The sequence below is a fragment of the Neolamprologus brichardi genome, chromosome 1 (assembly GCF_056152115.1).
Source record: "Neolamprologus brichardi isolate AB-2024 chromosome 1, ASM5615211v1, whole genome shotgun sequence".
Lineage (NCBI taxonomy): Eukaryota > Metazoa > Chordata > Actinopteri > Cichliformes > Cichlidae > Neolamprologus > Neolamprologus brichardi.
Window position 1 is genome coordinate 27,630,822 of NC_142104.1, and position 20,547 is coordinate 27,651,368.

The 20,547-nt window shown below is 41.5% G+C and overlaps 1 protein-coding gene across 1 annotated transcript in view; it reads right to left on the minus strand.

Moving 5' to 3' along the window:
• Nucleotides 1–19,241, minus strand: part of fbn1 (fibrillin 1) — a 62,101-nt gene extending 42,860 nt beyond the window's left edge. Inside the window, exons 1-10 of the mRNA XM_006793915.3 lie at nt 18,954–19,241; nt 18,493–18,768; nt 16,558–16,640; nt 15,676–15,774; nt 14,749–14,844; nt 13,414–13,509; nt 3,582–3,779; nt 2,433–2,558; nt 1,234–1,359; nt 62–214 (exon numbers count right to left, since the gene is read on the minus strand). Coding sequence (XP_006793978.2) covers nt 62–214; nt 1,234–1,359; nt 2,433–2,558; nt 3,582–3,779; nt 13,414–13,509; nt 14,749–14,844; nt 15,676–15,774; nt 16,558–16,640; nt 18,493–18,680 — 1,165 coding nt within the window. The 5' untranslated portion in view covers nt 18,681–18,768; nt 18,954–19,241. The remainder of the gene's footprint in view (nt 1–61; nt 215–1,233; nt 1,360–2,432; nt 2,559–3,581; nt 3,780–13,413; nt 13,510–14,748; nt 14,845–15,675; nt 15,775–16,557; nt 16,641–18,492; nt 18,769–18,953) is intronic.
• Nucleotides 19,242–20,547: the final 1,306 nt, after the last annotated feature.

Genomic DNA, 20,547 nt, shown 5'->3' on the forward strand with positions numbered 1-20,547 from the left:
AGTATAATTAAATAACAATGCCACAAAGATCACAATACTTAAGCCATGTGAATGACTGCACCTGTTCCACGGATGGGGCACATTTCAGGGATGGACCCATCAGACCAGCAGCGTCCACTATCACAGCAACACTGCATTTTGGTCAACAGCTGTGAATTTTGGTTGGCGCAGCGCCCGTTCAGCAGGCTGGCGTAGCAATACCCACCACGAGCATCTGTGGGAAACGACACAGCAGGAAGTCGGTTAAACTAACCGCGCCGCATGGAATATGGCATGTGCTGTCTGCGTGTTGAGCAAATTGGCAAGAGTACAATCAGAAAAAAATTGTTGTTTTTGCTTCAGATTTTCCATCATTTGGAAGGTGGAAGCCACTTCCAATAGTCCTCATTTCCTATTTATATGAACCCTTCCTTCATCCTGCAGTTTTTGGCACTGTGTGCCAGCATGACTCACACTCAAGTTGCGCATTAACATAAATATATCATGTTTTGTTTCACACCCAGACCATCCGGGGCCGATTTCATGTGGAGAAAATGACAGCCTAAACTACAGATCGCTTGCTCCAGTTCGACAAGATGTCAGGCACAGAACTGCTCGCAAGCAACCGCGAGGTCTTAAGGGGGTCGGGCGAGAAGTGTGACTGCATGAGAAACAGACGAAAATGTTTCGGGCAAAAGTTTTCTGGAAACGAAACACACAGACATTCCTTCCTCAGGAACACGCTCTCCTGGGGGGGGAGTAATGTGACTGCATGGTTGCATATGTTTGTGCGTGTGTGCTGTATGCACGTGTATGTGTAAGAGGCTGCTCTGACCTAATTTTTTTCCTGCTCTGGTTTTAGGGCGAAAGTGAGCTTAACTAGGAAGCATACAGGAGTTTTCTTTACGAAGACGCACATACAGCGTTTTCCAGCTGTGTAGAAAGTCACCTGGAAATAAGACTTCATTTTACTTCTCTCATCACGTGCTCGCCACAGCTTGAAGAGAGTTTAACTCAACAAGCGACTATTGACCTAAATTCTACCAGCTGGAACTTTGGAGAGTTTCCTTTCTCTGCTTTCAGTGCCAAGAAGAACCAAAATAGAGTGGAAAAAGGAAAGAGAATGAAGCAGCATCTTTTGCTTTGTCTCCTATTTTGTCATGCCTAATAATGACCGCAACTATGAACCAAAGCAAATCACACACAATGAAACTTGCAGCTCATTGGAGTGGGAAAGGGGACAGGGGGACTCACCTATACACCTGGATCCATCCACTGAGGTATAAAAGCCCTGAGGACATTTGCAGAAGTAGCTGCCGACAGTATTAGAGCATTCACCCACACCACAAATACCTGGAATGTTTGAGCACTCGTCCAGATCTGCGAAAGAGGAGAGGAGAGGAAAGTGAAAACTATCTTGAAACGTGAATTTCTCCAAAACTAGAGCGTGCGTTGGCAGGAACAATGGAAATGAGGCATTGTCACAGGATATCAAATCCAGGGACCTCCGTACCTCTTCTGTTAGCACCATTAAACACCAAGCGCACACCACGGAGCACAAAAGTCTGCAGGAATAGCGCTGTGACTTCGACACATTTGAAATATTTCTTACAAAGTGCAGATGTTTTCCAGTAATTGTTTTTGGGCATTAAAATAGCACACATAAAGTAAAGAAGTGCCCGATTACCTTTCTCTGAGCTTAGGCCTTGAAATTTTTATATACGCGTCTAACAGACAATACATTTCACAGGATCGGTTTAGGCCTATATTTGTGGACGAGTAGCAAATATTTTCTAGAAAAAGCATTAAAATCAATGTGAGTCCCACAGCAGAGGGAGAAAAACGTGTTTTTATCAAATAATCCTGAAACTGAGTCTAATTAGGATTCATGGTGCAGATCAACCATGTTGATTACAACTGACAGCAATAATTAATGCTAATAATGAATCTTAATAAGGTGAAACATTCAAAGCAATAAAACAGAAGTACTGTAAAGAAGAGACGTAAGTTAAAGATGAGTATTTCAATAAAACTAACACAATATTAGCCTCCCAAATCTAATGTTCATACCAGACTGAGTTAGTCTGGAGCAGCAACTTACATAGTCTAGCTTTAACATTTGTATAGAAGGGGAAAAATTATTTTCAAAATTCATCAGCATTTCTTTCAAACATCAAAATTGAGTGTTACATGGGGTTACTGAGAGAAACCAGAGCGCTGCTTTGCTTTAATTAGGCTTTTTTCAAGGGAAGGGCAAAAATGTGGCTTATGTGTGGTCTTTCCTTACAAAGTAATAATCAGACTACCACGACTGAGGTGAAGTTAACCACATCTTGGCGGATGTGGCTTTTAACTGTCTCAACTTTTACGGATTTAAAAAATATCCGAAAGTCTACTCTGTCATTCAAGCTGACACCGAAAACCAGACAGTTCATGGCTTCACTGTTGCTTACCTTCACATTTCTGCGAGATCTCGTTGAACTTGTGCCCAGCGGGGCATTTACATTCAAACGATCCAACAGTGTTGATACAATTTCCGCCTTGACAGATGCCAGGGATGGCCTGGCACTCATCCACATCTGTACATGCACATCACAGAATGAATACTCTAACGGTGAAACAGCAAACGGACACAGACGTTATTGTGGTAAAATAAACTTAGAAGAGGAGCAGGAAGTGAATACACATGCTGACTGAGTTTAACGCACAAATGTGAACAGCCTTGGATGTACATGGGTCTGTTTTTACAGTCTGTCTCTGACTTTCCTGAGATCAACAGCATGACAAACGAAAAGAAACAGGGGGAGAGGAATTTCTCCAGCAGAATGAACAAAAACTGCAACCAAACTGGTAAAAAAAACAGGAATGAAGTGAATATAGAAAAAAAGGCTGACAGTAAAGCATCAAGTTCGATACATTTATGATCACACGCACATGAAGACTAATGTACATAAAGATATTGCTTGAAAGGAGGGCCATGATGACGCCATTTGTGAGGTGACCCGGACCATCAGGTTTGTGCAGCTTTCTAATCTGTTACTTTGTCAGTGATGCTGATGATTAAATGAAATTCATTTAATGAATGTGACAGACTAAAACGAAGGTCTCAGGCTGGAAACCTACAGGAGGCTGTGACCTGATGCTGTCTCAGAGTACTCCATGTTCCACTGGGTCCTGGCTCAGGTCCGCCTCCCCTGCAGAGGTTCTGATGTTGTTGGGTCTGGAGCAGGCAGACACAGGGCCGTCTTACCAGAAATGAGCTCTCCCACGTGGCACCGCCACTGACCCGTGTTACTGACTCTGACAGTCCCGCCGCAGCGGGCGTCTGCGGGCATTCCATACACATGTGGGAGGCACTGCCACCCACCCCAATTTAACCCAATTAGAGCTAATCCTCTGGAAAAGGGATGGTGGGCAGAGCTCAGGGGGTGACAGAGGGAGGGGGGTGAAGGCAGACAAGGAGGGAGAAGGAGTTAAAGGAAAAGATGGCAGCAGCAGCAGCACACTACTCAAAGAAAGCAGAGGGTAGAGGGAGAGTAACAGAGAAAAAGAAAGATAGGAAAACAGACTGGGAGGCAGAGACACAGAGGAATAGACTTTACCTTGGCATGCCCCGGTGCGGTGGTTTGGTATGAACCCTCTTCGACAGGGGTGAGGCTGGGCTGGGCACATCTCACAGGGGTGACCCCACGCCCGTCCCACTGTGGCGCAGCACAGAGTCTTTGTGCACACAATGCCCGTGAGCTGTCCTTGACACATCTGGTTATTTACTGAGGCAAAGCACGGCCCGGTGCGATAGTCTGCAGAGGTAAAAGGGTGATTTTTTTTAAACCCAAAGCAAAAAGACAGGTTGTAAGATTAGGCCAAAAAAAAAGGTTGAAGCTGGAGCTTAAAATCACAGAATATGAACATTATCCTGAGTGAGTGAGCGAATGGCTGTCTGGCATACACAAACGCTCAAACTCAATGTAATCTCACATGACATCTACAACACACTTAGATTATAAGTGATAAAGGGCCTGCAGAGCAGACGCTAACGCACTCCATAAAGCATGCATTGTATTTTCCTGGCATTTTAATTGGTCTGGCTCTCAGGTGCACTGTTCGTGAGTGTGTGTATGTGTGCGTGTCTCTGTGAGTGTGTGTATGTGCGCGTGTCTCTGTGAGTGTGCGTGTGTGTGCGCGTGTCTGTGTGTATGTGAGTGAGTGAGTGAGTGAGTGAGTGAAAGAAAAAAACAAGAGATAGGGAAGAGGTCTGGAAAACCTTTTAAAGTTGTGTGGGCGGCTATGGAGAGCAACAGACACAAGCAAGGACAAGAAAAATCAGTCTGTTGCTTCTATTATATGATCACCGGCTCATTAGTTACCTTTGCTACTGCTATTCTGTAAAATGTCACATTTACCATCAGCAGTTTGCTACCTTTTGCTTATTTTCTTAATAATCCACAATCTAGGGTATAGATCATCATCCCTAAAGCCACCGGAGGCTGGCTGGCAAGGGTGTGTCTGTGGAACACAGTAGGTGATTTCCACACTAGCTACTATAGCCTAGAATTAAAACTAAAAGGCTAATAATAAATAACAGAGTGTAAAGAAAGTCCCTCCATCAAGACTATTCATCTCTCCTTTCCTTCAAATCAGATTCCCTAGAGCCGACTGCTTGCTTTATCTAACCCCTCTTTTTTCCACTCTCTCCTTACAAGTCCCCAAGGAGTTTACACAATCATTTACTCTTATCAGGTGAAGGCCTGGAAGATGAAGATGGAACAGAGATAGGGGCACAGAAAAAAAGGGTAGGAGGGGGATACATCTTTCCCAAAAGAATCTGGACATGAGCCAAAGACAAAAATCATTTCCACATTTCACAGCAGACAACAGACAGTAAGAGGAAAAAGGGAGACCAGTTCCAACAGCGCAGTCGTTTAAAACAAACGAGACATTGTGAGTTTCCCATGTGGACCGGGGCCCAGCCCAGTCCCGTCACGTGCACCCCAGCCTCCACCGTCTCTCTGCCTCTGGCACCAGTACTGTGTGAAACAGAACTGGGTCATCTCTCTTTCTCACTCCCCTCCTGCTCAGGCTCAATTGGAGACCGAATGCTTTTGATTCTTTGTCTACTTCTCCCTCCAACAAGCAGCTGAAAGTAGCGCAGTGCATTTACTCGAGTCCAGTTTGAAGATACTTGTACTTTACTTGAGTATTTCTATTTTGGAAAACCTCCATGAGACACTCCAGGATAATGTCTCTTTCTTGAACAATAATAACCTGAAAGTTACCAAAAAGTCAACATTCAGACTGCAGGCTAAACACGTCCCAGTGCGACACTCCCATGTTTTGCCACTTTTGTGTTAATTCCCAGTTTAATGAATTTAAATTTGTGCTGAATGTTGCTCCCTGATTGCTCATAGGATATGAGAGGCTGGGCTGCAGCCCACACCTTAGATGCAATCTGAAAGGCAAACGAGGGCTCTACCTCGTCATTGGTTTAATTTTTCATGCTGTAGTACATTCATGGGACCCTTAGCAAAACAAATCCAAGCACACATTGTAACACGACTTCACCTTTTTGCAAAAAATACTATATAATGAAAAAGAAATAACTTACATATGTTGTACAGCAGGGGCGATTCTAGGTTCAAAAGTTTAGGGGGGCTCAGCTCCCAATCATAATGTCAGCAGTTCCTAGTAATTATTATTAATGGAATATGCTGTTTACAAATGTAATCAACCCTTTTCACATTTACAAACCTAAATTTACTTAGACACACATTACAGTGTTACCTTCAAATGCAAACTATTTTAGGGTGGAGCCTTTAGTTAAAGAAGATAAGGAACCATTTGTGCCAAAGGAGACAAGATAAGAAACATGCACAAAACATGCAGTGTTTTAATCACATAGAAGCAGCCCACCAAATCATCAGCCTCATAAAGTAGCAATATTCAGTACAGACACTGGATAATCACCCCAGACCTGCACATGAAGCAAATTGGTAACAAAGTTCTTTTACCAATTCACACAAACCCTTCATTTATTATGCAGAATCAGCACAGGAGAATAGTGTTACAGTCTGTCACATCAGTGTAGTGGCAACCATCCTGTTCATGCCATGTTTACAGTGGTATGAGTCCTGTAAAATGCTACCATTCATATCAATACGCTCTGTTTACAATGTCCAGTGGCGTTTTTTTAAGTGTCCTACTGCAAAACATGCAAAGCATCCATGAAGTACATGAAAAACTACTTTGTGAAAAATAACCTTTTTTTTCAGCTAACTTCCCGATTTGCTCCCTCATTCTTCCTGTCCATCCTCTTCACTCAACTAGAAACTAGAAAATAACAAAAATATAAATCTTATAGTAATTATTACAAGAGCAAATGGTGGATCCAATACACTGCTTAGTTCTGTTAAATCATCATCAATGAATGTGGGCAAACAGAAGCTACAGCTTTATAATTTTGGGTGGATTTGTCTACATTTACACTTGTTTCTTTTAGCTCTCTCTCTTTGCTGTTTTCATTTTGCTCTGTCACTTTTTTCCCTCTCTATACTCCTCTGTCACTCTTTGTACTATCACCCAAAAACTAAACATTACAGTGAATAAAAGACATAAACGGATCGGTATCAGTTTATAGCAATATTAAAACTGAATACAGGCTTTTGCTGGACATAGACAGGTAACATCATTTTAACTTGCTGTCACCTGGATCTGGAGTTGTACTGTAAACAAACACTGAAGCCCAATTCGATCAGAACAGGAATGAACATTTTTTAGCAAACAAAAGTAATAAAGTATATCAGCTCCTTGGATGGCAACTCCAAATATGTTTTACTCTGCGTTAGCTAATATTAACACTATTTAGAGAACAATTTAAACAAAACAGGCACTTTATATGCACAGCAATGCAATTATGAGAAGAGTTTGAACTTTTGCTATATTCCAGTTAAAGTGTGTTTTAAATCTGCATCATTGATTTGTGTCATTAGATTACCTCTTTGTCTTCTTTCTGCCGCAGCAATGAAAGTCTTATTAAGCGATTAATGACAAGCCAGGCTGTTGAAGCAGCAACACCTCTGTGTGAGCGCACTGTAACATCATGACATCAACAATACTGGACATAAAACCTGTTTTCATCCTATCCTGTACTGTCATCAATAGAAAAGTTAGGGGGGAAAAGTTATTAATACTATTAATATTTTTTTAGGAGTGCTCTGATAAAAAACGGGCGATTGTGGCTCAAAGAGTTGGCAGTTCGTCATGTAACCAGACGGTTGCCGGTTCGAGCCCCGGCTCGGACAGTCTCGGTCGTTGTGTCCTTGGGCAAGACACTTCACCTACCGCCTACTGGTGGTGGCCAGAGGGGCCGATGGCGCGATATGGCAGCCTCGCTTCTGTCAGTCTGCCCCAGGGCAGCTGTGGCTACAACTGTAGCTTACCTCCACCAGTGTGTGAATGTGAGAGTGAATGAATAGTGGAATTGTAAAGCGCTTTGAGGGCCCCGAAAAGCGCTATATAAATGCAATCCATTATTATTATTATTATTATAAACTCACCTATGTGAGTAGTAAATTAAAGCACTTCCAGCAGTTGATTGGCTAGCCACAGCAGAAATAACGAAATATCGAAATAACTAGGTAGCAGAAAAGCTTGTCAGTATTAAAGCCTAGATAAATAATTCTGATATCAATTCATCTATAATATTTAGCCCTTCTAACATAATTCATGTTTTACAAGTTATCCTCTAATAATGAAGCTGCCGGTCAAGCGATCACATCTGATTTGAATAAATGTCTCTTCATAACATTTTTATTGAAAAAAGCAGCTAGACTGCAGATAGATAGCAGTGACACCAGCAACCTAACAAGACACTTGCAAATATGAGATTCTGTAAATGCGAAGCTGTGCAGCTTGCGTGCTTGCTCTAGCAGAGCTCGCCAGTTCTAATGTGGGTCGGATTTGTGAAACTAAAAAATTTCATCATTTGCAGTCATTGTTAAAATATGTTGGAGGAGGAAAATGGTTGAGCAGACTGTAACTTCTGAAGAGTGGAGACGTGTACATAACCTTTTTTTATTGCACAGAAGGACAAGAATGTGATGGTAAAGTAGAAAAGTCCAGGACAAAAACAACTCCACTGCTGCTAACTCAACATCAGCTCTTTGCAAGCATCTGCAAAGACAGCATGCTAACACAAAGCTAGCAAAGAACCCAGAGTGATGGTAGAGCTAAAGGTATGCAGACTTCAGCCCGGCAGCCAGAGCTTGAACTTCAATAAGTAACAAAGGCAGTAATAATTAATCAGGCTTCACTTCTAAAGCTTTAGCTTAGTCAAGACCAACCTGTCCATAACTGGTAAACAATACCAAGCAGGAAAAAACACAACTAGTCAAGTTAGATTCTTTTGCATTGTGAAAGTATTGTATAGTCAGGAGCCAAAAGCTAACAACAACTGTGAATTGCTATAAAATGGACACGTGATAATCATGGTAACAATGTAGAATCAGTTGAATAAGGCCCCGGTCACACTGGTCTAGAGACCAGTCTGCAACGACCTGGCAATCAATGGTCGTGAGGGGAAAATTAGTATTTCTGCACCAGTTGGCAAAAAGCTCTTTTTCGTTACTTTGGTTGCTAGTATACTGCTGCTGTTGTAGCTTTATCAGAATTGACGGATATGTCTACAAACACAAATTGTACATTGCGCCACGCAAGAAACCTCAATATCTGCTTGACATTAGCTTGCTAACTCATCAAGAGTGAGAACATGATAACCTCGATGAAGACCACTAGCCGAAGTGTGCTCGTCAAGCAATAAAGTTGTTTATCAAACTTCAAAAATTGCTGACGCTTCAATGTCTTCAAATGTTATCATCTTCTCTAGTCACCTAGAAAGTTGGCAAAGTTGTGCTTAACTCAGTTTTATCAAGAGTTACAAAACCAGCCATATGATGTTATTAAAATCACAGCTATGTTGCCTATGTTGCATGTTATCAATACAAGTATTCATATGTATCAGTATCGATAGGTGCCAATGCTTTAAAAACAAAAGAAGAAATCATAAAACCAATTTTTATACTTCACTGGTAGCCAGTGACGAGAGCCCAGTACAGGGGTGATATGGTCTCCAAACGGCAGGAGAGATAAGGCTTGACTACACAAAAAGAACTGCAATAATCGAGGTGAGAGGGGAAAAAGCATGAACTATGAAATCTCCAACAGAAGGAAATGGTTATAATTTTGCAAGTGATCAAAGAGCCAGTGCTGACAGGAGTGGAATGATTTTTTTTTTTTTTTTATCAAAATCTAGACTAGAAAGCCAAAGATTGCTTTAAAAAAAAGATATATTCAGGGGGGAATTTTCTCCAGTGTTTCCTGCTTTCACTCTATTTTCTTAACACAGAAATTTGGATTATTGTACTTTTACTTAAGGGATCTACTAATCAAGAATGTTCTGTTTTAACTAACTGTGAGCCTTATTTTGTATCTAACACTGTGTGCCTCATCTAAAATAACAAAGCGAAAATCTCTATGTAGGCAAAGCAGTTTGAGGAGCTATGGAAAGTTTTCCCATGGAGCCCAGGCTGAGTGAGTGCAACAGGCTGTATAAAGAGAACTCAGGTTTCTCTTTTCATCAAAAGAGAAAAAAAGTAGTTATGTCTTATTCACAATGCTCTAAGTACACAATCTAACTTGATATCTGCTTATTACAGCTCTTAGCTGAGGAGAGTGAGTGAGTGTTAAGGCGAAAGATCTGAGCACAAGATAAAATAGATCCAAGCACTGCACTTAAACAGTCAGCTGAGGTAAACAGGGAGAGGCAGACAGCTGTAGGGTGAAAATGGTGTCATTTCATCCGTCATCTTACTGTCTCTCTGTGAACTGCATACAGCTGGGGGATCCACCCATGTCCTGTACATCTGGGAGTAATCGCACGTGCTCACACACAAACACGCTCACGCACACATGCACACACTTAAAAATTCTGCCCATGTCCCAACTTCTCATCCCCACTCCAGCCAGCGATGATCTCAAAAACACAGCAAAACTTGCAAAATGTAACTCTTGTTTTTGCCCTAGTTTGGAAAAACGTGGTGAGTAGCTGCTTTAGCTCCTTCAGCAAAAAAGTATCATAGATTCAAGACTTTGCGTCGACTCTGATTCGTTAGCTCTTTAGTGTTTGTTTTGAGGTTTGGTTACTTTTAGAACACAATAGAAATGCTCCCTCAGTGCCCGGCGAGTTTATGCACAATAACAGCATCATCGAGAAAAGAAACGAGGGAAAGCACGACGGGAAGTGGGTAAAAGAGTTTCCTGGATTAACTCCAGGAACACATACACAAAGATATCTGCACACCTTCTCCATATCCACCCTTCCTAAGTTTTTCCCTTGCAGATGGTGTTCATTACATACACCTTACATGCTTTTATGTGTGTGTAATTTGCATATGTTTGTGAGATTTGTGCATGTGTGTGTGTTTCATTGCACGTGTTATGGGTCTTAATATTTGGGTGGGGCCTTCCCTAATGGCATGTCAGCAGATTTCTTCATCCTCCCCGGACTAACAAATTGAACTCAAACACACACAGACATACACACTTGGGGGTGTCAGTGAGATGCTAAGAGAGCCCCTCAGCTGATTGACCGACTTCCCTGTTGTGCTCTGGCTGCTGACTTGTTGACTGTGTAACTCACGTGTAGCACCGTTTCAGGCCAGTATTTCCCCACCGTCTCAATGGTGTCATACTGAAAGCTCGACTTTATTGCTCCACAGTTAAATGACTCTACAGCCGGAGCACGGAGCCCTGCATGCAATCACCAATTCCACATTCCAACCTTAATCATATTTGCAACGAACAAAGAACACGTTCATGTACCAGACTGCATTTCCACTGCAGTCATCTGTGCCTGGTGGTGGGACGACTGGTCAGCAGATCGCCAGCCAGTTTAGCACACACAGCTCAGTATGTTCATGCTGAGCCATGACAACGACGTGATAACGCCGTGAAAACCTCGAACTCCTGAATTTCGTGACTTCTGGTCACATGACGTGTGTGGAAAGCTTGTGTTCTTGCTAATGCGATAAGATAGAGCCATAATGGGACGCAGTTCTGTAAACTACATTAAGAAAACCCTGTGGGGTGTATGTACACATGTACTTTATGCATCTGTTTGTATTTATGTGAGAGCACAATGTCTTTCTCTTGGGAGGTAATGGATTATAGCCAAGGAAATTCCAGGGAAAGTAGCTTAACCAAAAATGCCACTGAATGCGTCAGCCAACTTTCTCTGCTTCACTTAATTATGACCTAATCTCTATAAATATACATTCACTGGCCACTTCATTAGGTACACCTTGCTAGTATTGGACAGGAGCCTCGTTTGCCTTCATAACTACCTGGATTTTTAGTGCAAAGTTTTAAACAATGATACCTGGTGTGGCCGTCTGCTACTGTAGTCCATTTGCTTCAAGGTTCAACATGTTGTGCATTCAAAAATGCTCTTCTGCACACCCATACTGTTGCCCTCCTGACAGCTCAAAGCAGTCTGGTCATTCTCCTTTGACCTCTGATATCAACAAGACATTTTACCCAGAGAACTGCCAGTCCCTGGACCTTTTTTCTTTTTTGGACCATTCTCTGTAAACACTAGAGATGGTTTTGCAGGAAAATCGCAGTAGATCAGTAGTTTCTGATGCATGCCACATGATAAAGCCACTTAAATCACATTTTTTCCCCATTCTGATGCTCAGTTTGAACTTCAGCAGGTCATCTTGACCATGTCTACATGCTTAAATACACTAAGTTCCTGCCATGTGATTGGCAGACTAGATAGCATAATTGTGCAGCTGAATAGGTGTACCAAACAAAGTAGCTAGTGAGTGTAAAAAAGTTACATGAAGAAGGTTTTGGGTCAGATATCTGCCTGGCTAGACCACAAGCCCAGAAATACTATTTAAGGCTCTATCATCAGATGATAGCCAAACAGTTCCCAGACTGGGCCCAACAAAATACCAGAAGAATAGCCAAAAAGCAAATTTATGGATTTCTATTTATTTTCTATCCACTATTTCTCACTAAAAAGTCAATCAAATGGAGGAAAATCCCACATCCCACATTACCCTTAAAAGTTGAAAATACATTTTAATTCAGTGAAATACAGTCAGCTAGCATGTAATGCTGAGCTGTTTCATTCATATCCTAAACGGACATCTTCAAAGTGCTGACAAAAGTTGAAGCTAACAATAACACACAGAAAAAGATGCATATTATCAAAGAAAATGTAGAGATGAATTATTTTTTATTTTTCCACTATTTATACTCATCACTGCAAAATCATCACTTTTATTGATTTGTTCTGGCTTTCGTCATCTTAGGTTTCGGCTAAACATGAACTGGCAATGGCATCAATGGATAACTCCATACAGTATATTACACTATGTTAAGAACCTGACTGAAATTGGAAGGTGGTCTCTAAGTAGCTGCCTGAAATACGCAAGTATACCTGTTTCATTCATTTAAAAATGTATCATCTCCTTGAATTCTCATCACCTTACATAGCGAATCAAACAGTTAAAAAAAGTTATGGCCCCCTTCCCTCCCAGTGCATAATTATTTTGTCAGAAATAATTAAATAAGACAAAACACATTTTTTCTTGTGCTTTTTTGTGTTTCTTGAAAAATATGACTATTGACTATTGACAAAATCTCACAAACACTCCAAAGACTCCGCAGCAAAGAGTAGAAACCCCCCAGACAAGTGTTGAGCAGCCAGATAAGTTGTTATTAGATACAGGCTAATGAACATACTAAAGTAAACCAATAGGCACATCTTCAGTTGGACTTAATTGACAGGCCTCCCAAGCATAATTAGGATCTCAGCTTCTAATCCAAATATTAGTTTTAGTAGGTCACCATTTTGACCTCTAAAGGTCGTCAGCACAAGCACAAAACACGTACACTGAAAAAATGCTCACATTTTTCTTCAAACACATTGCAGGCTGCCCTTGGTTTGCGTGTGCTTGTATACTTTGGAGACTTTGCTCACATGTGCCAGAGAGCAACCACAGGAGGTTGGGAGGTCTTCAGTTAACAAACAGCTCACATTTAGAAAGACATTACATTCCCCAAAGCGTTGTTTCAGAGCAGATGTGGAAAATAATGGTAATTTCTGAGCTTGAGCTTAAAATGCAAATGTTCCACAACAAACCACATTCCTGGAGCCGATGGCATGACTAAGCAGGAATTGCCTTCAGTCAAAAAAAAAAACAAAAAAACATAACCACTACTCAACATCAAGTCACGTTTTTAAAGAAGCAGCACGTGCGCCTTTAAAAACTACTTCAGCAGCAGTGAGAAGTGAATGTAGAGCACAGGAAGAGTTTCATGTAAAGTGAAGGAGGAAAATTCAGAGTAATGCGGTGTGGCGCTCATTACCTCGCTCGCACTGAGCTCCGGTGAAGCCGTACGTGCATACACATCTGTTGGGAGCCACGCACCTTCCTCCATTGAGACAGCCATTTTCACATACCGCTGGAGAAGAGAGAGAAATCGACAATGTCACAACAGGAGGACACCGCTGTGTAGACGGGGCCAGGATTTTGTTTTTGTAGGGTGTCACCAAATATAACTGATGCAAAGTGAAGGAATTCAGTAACACAATGATGTCACTAGTTGTGGTTAGGTGGAGCAAGAAATGAGCATCAAAAGTTTAGGCACACACTCTTAGCTTTAAAACCATGGGAAAAAGACACCCAACCTACGCACGGTGACCCTTTTCTATAGTGAAATTTAGTGAAAAAGAAAAAGAATATTTTCACAGGACTCATAACTCATGATTTAATACCAAATAAGCTGTATGATGTTATTAGTTTCTCACATTGTTGTGTAGAATTTCTGACCCCCTCTTCTTGTGTTTGCTTCAGTTCATTGAGGTTTGCAGGCATCTGATTATACTTTGCTCTCTTGAGGTCCTGCAGCAATATTTTAAGGAGGCTGATATCTAGACCAGCGGTCCCCAACCCCACGGGCCACTGACCGGTACTAGTCTATGAGTCGTTTGGTACCGAGCCACGAGAGTTGAGGCTCGGCTGTGAAATTCATGGTTTTTCAGGGTTTTTATCATTTTAAAATCATTACTTTTTTATCGTTTTGATTGTTAACTCGGTTTCCCTGGGTCTTTTCCCATGTGTTATGAATAAATCTTCTTTTTTTTTTGGTACCGGTACTGGTTTATTTTGTTGTATTTATCTGCGAAACCTTCAAGGCCAGTCCGTGAAAACATTGCCGGACATAAACCAGATTCAATGCTGTATACTGTCAGAATAATGATGCTTTAGCTGTCAGAGAGATGGCCTCTCATTTGACTCTAGAATACTTAGAATACTGATATACAGAGTTCATGGTCAGCTTAATGGCTGCAAGGCACCCAGGTCACAACACAAGCCCAAATCATCACCTCTCCTCTACCATGCTTCACAGTTGGTGTTAAGTGTTTGGTTTTCACCAAATGTGGTGCTGTAAATTACGGCCAAACCTCTCCATTCTGGTCTCATTTGCACAAAAGACATTATTCCAGAATTCCTTTGATTTGTTAAGATGCAAATTTTCAACCTTAATCTGTGCTGTGCTTCAATGTTATTGATGCTAAGTTTTACTAAATAGTTCTATTACAAGCTTGAGGGTAAAACAGAAACTCTAAGAAATAGAATTAAAAAGGAGGCAGATAATGATGAAGTTATTCAGAGTAATGTGTTTTATTATGAGCCTTACGTTGTCCACAGTGGTTTCCCACATAGCCCTTCTGACACAAGCACTGGTCTTCTGCACATGATCCCCCATTCATACACCGAATGTTACAGTGCTGGACTGTGGGAAGAACAAGACAAAGATACACACACATGAACACAGAGCAGCGTTAGGGTTCAGTTCAGTGTATCCAAACACATGCTGCAGATTATATTTACGACATCAACAAAACTGACACTGAACCATGTTTCTTAAGCGTTATGCTTCTAGATATTTCTTAAAAAATTTATGGTGTGTAAACAGATGAGCACACCAGGTTGAAGTGCGGTGAGCTGCAAGGGAGCGACATAGAGAAGATGTTGATGGTGGACATCTTCCAAAGCATACACACTCCCAGTCGACACTTACACACACCCGTTCACAAAACCCACAGGACCGGCCGCTAAAATCGAGGATGTGATTGCAACATATATCAGTTGCTTCAGTCTTAGGCAGTTAAAAGGGATGCGTTCAGGTTCTTTGCCCTGCTATCTCATATGCTAGTACACGTAAGCTGGTGCCCATTACTCACGATAAGGAGAGAAAAACAACTGTGATTTTTTTAAGTGCCAAAAAATCTATTTGATTGCAATTTCTGTAATAAAAGAAAATTTATATAAGATGGCATATTTTCTGTCATCCATCAGCCATCACGACTTGTCATGTGGTGAAATGTTTTTCTTCAGATAACAGACACTTTTTAAAAAAAAATATGCAAAGATAGCGGTGTAGTCAGAGCTATAATTTTAGGAAAAAAAATATACTCCTATTTGCATAAATCATAATTATCTTTGTCTATTGCCCCCCCACCCCTTCCCATCCAGCCACCCACATTATATATTACAAAACTAATAACACTTCAATGGAGCTGATTCAGAAGAAAGTATATGAAAATGGAGGTGAATGAATGACCTGACTTGGATCCACAGGATGGTGCGATCTGACCATTGGGGCAGGTGCACATATTGGGTCTGGAGCAGAAACCATCTCCACATGAACTCCGGCAGATAGCTGCAAATGAGAAAATGATACTCGGTCAAAGAAAATACAAGGCCAAATAACAAAGCAACGCTCACGTCACGGCGCCGGGGCTTGACTTTATTTTGCGTTCGAGAAATTCTGATGTTGTGGGTCTGCTGCTTGTCAGCCTGTCCGCTGCCGGTTTCAGGTTAGAATTTCAGTTGTTGCAGCTAAAGCGCTGATCTTAACCTCATGCTAAACTCTCTTCTGTAATATTTCAAAAACAGACCACAGTCCAAAGAAGGCCAAATCTTTCTTTTTGCCCTGATCGTGCTTTACTTATATTAGCTGACTTGGCAACGTTGCTGAGCTATTTTCTTCTGTGAGTTTTGGAACCATAAATGTTATGTGTTTTCAGTTGGTGTCGTCTGTGTAGCTCTGTTGTTCTCTTTCCCGCAGACTTTTGTTGGCATGGTCCACTTCCCCCCCAGCTCCCATCAGGTAGAGTCCAGCCACTGAACCCTACTCCATGAACCCCACTGCTAAACAATGTCATTAGAGCTGCGACCGGCATCCAGCCAGCCAGCCGTGCTGCAATCACACAGCTTCTCAGACTCTCTTATCTACTAAGTGAGTGAAGGCGGGTGAAGTTTGACAGAGCAAAATGCGGAGTCAATACAATTAATGACAAAATATACCTGAAAAAGTAACCACAGCCAGAGAAATAGACCAAATAAATTTTGGATAAAATAAATAAAAACTGAAATTTATGGCAAAAATTGATTTAAAATTGACAATGAGAAGTGCAAGTAGAGTAATAGAGGTGATACTCACGAACAATGCACTGATTTCCTCCAGTCAGAGTCTTCCAACCTGGGCAGCAGTAGGCGTTGTTTCTTGAGCCGCACACATTTGGGCTGCAGACGATCAAAAAGTGATGATCCATGTCAAAAAAACTCAAGTATTTTCAAGACAAGTCCTTTAATTAAGATATATATCGAAGATTTGTCCAAGTGGGCTTGAAATTTGCCACACCAAACACTAATTACTCTATATTACTAACTTGTCTACATATTATTGAAACTGATGGTCTGTTTCTTGAAGCTTTTAAAACAGGTGGCAGGAATAATTAAAGTGTCCATGAGCAGTGTGCTCATGGACACTTTAATAGAATAGTAGTTGGAATCTGTCTGTGTTGTCCAAGCACAGCATCCATATTTTCTTAAATACACAAACACTGAGACCCTCCCAAAAATACTAACAATCAGGCATAGTGATAGATCAGGTGAGCCACAAAGTAAAGATAACCTGTAATCCCTGCTGATCACCTGATGAGCTGATCTGAAACCAAGTCCACTGCACCTGTACACAAGGCTCAACATACTTTGTAGAACTTCACTTGGTAAAAACCACACAGAGTGGACTATTTATGCTTCTTTAGCCCAGAAACAGTAGCTGCACATCTGCGAGCTGCAAGCTGCTTTGCAACCCACCTTCATCTCGACTTCTCATAGTCACCCCGTTTCTCACTTAATACCAAATTTTTTGTCACCATGTGCCAGTAATAAGCCATGTATTACTGCAGAAGTAAATGGCAATCTTAATCACAATCTTTTGTATGTACAAAGGAACTGCCTGAATCATATCCTAACAGTCCTCAAAAAAAACCACAAGCTGTCCATTGCTTTTACTTAGAAAGTTCTTGCGTGTGCCTGTGGTTCCCAAGCTTTTTTCACATGGATCTGATATTCCCTTGCACAAATGACACAACTAATTTTTTCATTTCTTAACTTTTTAAGTATCGAATAAAGCTGTCTGGTGTTCGAGTGTAAAACAATGTAGGGAACCACTGGAATATGCTATGATGTGAGCACAGCCACTATAAGAAATTTACTGCACCTGTACACAAAAATGTTTTATCTGACATGAAAGTGAACACCTAGTCCGTCCTCCCACCTACAGATGTTGAGCAGGTCGACATATGTGAACTTATAATCACTTGGCATACATTGACCCAGGGGTCAGTATATACATAATGTACACTGTAACTCAACCCAGAAAAATGAAGCCATTTGGATGTTGGAAACAGTGGTAAGTCTGCATGACACAGTATGCAGCCTGTGTGCACTTCCTGCACTGAACCCAGATGTTCAGATAGATTAACTTAAAGCATGTCAAATAAAAATGCCTGTGGAGAATGCTCATTGAGTTGTGTGACCTTCATCAGCTGTTTGCTGTCATCACTGAACACAAACGTTCTTTCTTTTCTGTATTGGTTTCCTCCTGTCTGTCTTTCCTTTCTGTCGCTCTCTCTTTCTCACACACACACACACACACACACACACACAAAACCTCTCCAGCAGTGACCCACTGTGTACAGCTGCAGATGTGATTTATCCACAACTGGGGTGTGGTGTTTTTGGCTAGAAAGAGGATTAGGCTGTTACTCTCTTTCTCTCTCTCTCTCTCTCTCTCTCTCTCTGCCACAGCCACACGACCAATGGCCTCCTTTGTTTGGATGTAATTTATTATTGCAGTCAGCAGGAATGTGATATTCTTGCCAGTATTTAATTACTAAACCTTTTCTCCAAACTTCCCATCACAGACAATGTCACTCATGGGTCCCAGTCTGCCTTTTAAAAAATACACAAAATCACACACACACCAATTAACATGTGAGGACAGACACCTGCTCCAAGTTTAAAAGAAAAGAAAAGAAAAGAAAAGATTTCCAAAACTGACTTTGCCGGATTATTAGAACCACATTACCCTCTGAGGACGTCCGTCCCTCCCCTTCTCTTGGCCCTACTGGCTCTGGTGTCGGTCTGCTTCGTCGCCAACTCAGTGATTTCGGTATCTGCCACCTCTGCTGCGTCTTTAGCCTCGGCACAGAGCGACAGTAAAGCCAGAGTCACGGTCAACTGCAGCAGCCGTCCTCCACGCTTAATTTCTGTCATTTCCACTCTCAAGTGTACGACTTCAGTGAAGAAAAATCACCTTATGTAGTTTCCCAGCCCCGTCGACCTCTCCTGTCTGGAGTCAAAGCTGCACAACAATAAATGCAGGAGGGGAAAAAACATTTTGAAAGGAGACAGTGGAGACTGCAAGAAATGGTGGGCAAAAAACCAAATAAAAAACACTCTGTTGCTGTTGTCACTGGGTTGGTGGTGATAGGTTTGCAAAAGCATGCAAAAAAAAAAGAAAAAAATCATCACCAGCCAATTCCTTACCTTGTCTCCCGAATAGGAGATTCGCTTGGGACTCGACAGAGGACTGTCTGCACTTTGACTTGCAGGTAAAAACAAAACAAAACAAAAACAATCAAAAAAACAAAAAAAACGTGTAGGAGCAAACTGTGGAAAAGAAGAAAAGCCACTGAAAACCGTCGCTCAGGCTCCTAGGCTATAAATAGATGCAACTTTTGAAGTCTGCCCGAGCGCATCCAATTGTGCGTGAATTGTGCACAGATAAGTTAGCTGATGCATTCCAGAGGATGAGAATGGTAAAACTCACTGCGTCTCTCCTTTCCAGCTGAGGTCTTTCCTCATCCCTGCTCAGCTCAACTTTCCCCAAACTCCCCCCTTCCGTGCCCTGCTCTCGCGATACAATAAAAATCTTGAGTTTAAAAATGCACTTTAAGCCGCGGACCTTCAGCATGCCGCGACACTATAACGACAGAGTCAGCCCAGAAAAAACCGGGAGGATGAAGACGTTTATATGTTTGTTTAAAGTCTGAATAATATAAATAACATAATATCTTTTTTTTTTCATCTTTGAAACCAGTACACCTGCTCCTCCTTTGTTTAAACGTGGTGACACAGAACAGTTCCAAACGATAATCAGACGAACCATTCTCTCTAGTAGTTATAAATATTACAGAAATTTAATTTCTTTCGCTCATCCCCTCAAAAAATAAAAAATTAAGTCACTGTTATTCCTCTTGATATATGTCCGGTGGATATTTACACTGTCCATATTTGAGGAATTTTGTCCAGTCCGGTGATAGTTTTCACACGCATTGCTTCATGTCTGCAGCCACACCCAGCAAATATAGAGTCAAACTGGCTCCTCGCTCCAGTCTGCTATCCTCTAAAACCAGGTTTTTGAGACTGTATAGGTTATGTGTTCCATTGCATTGGTTTTCATCACTGTCTTTTTTTTCCTTCTATTATGCGCATTCTCCTTTCACACGAGTCTGAGCACAGCCCAGTCTTACACATTAGTTTTGCATTTTAGATTTTATAGCTTGAACGAAGCCTCATGAAATCACCACAGAAAGTTGCCGTTGCCAGGTTGAGACAACACACTAAATTCTCCGTGTTTTATGTAACCCTTTGTCCATTTTCACCTCCCTCTGTAAAGACGTTGATGACATTGCTTCAGCTGCTCCAACAGGTGTCCCACCTTATGTGGAGTTGATCTGCATTACAGTTTATATCAGCTTCCACAGCTATTCTTTTCTTTGACACTCAGGTTGAGGCACACATCTCCATTAGGTCTGCTGACATCTCCAGTTGGATGTCTGCCCACCAACTCAAGCTTAGTCTCAACAATGCTGTGCTGCTTTTTCTTTACTCTGGAAAGTCCTGCCCTCTGCAAGGCCTCTTCATCACTGCCTACAAGACCACGTTTGCTTCTGAGCAGACTGCCAAGAATCTGCGTCTGCCTCAAGACGACCAACTGTGAGCAGGTTTGATCTTAAATAGATTCATCCAGTCCAACTTTTTCTAATCAGTGTCTTTGAAAAGCATCTTAAAAGGCATCTGCTTTCACTGTCCAATTTGGGCTATTGCAGCTCGCTCTATAAATACTGTGAACCTCAAA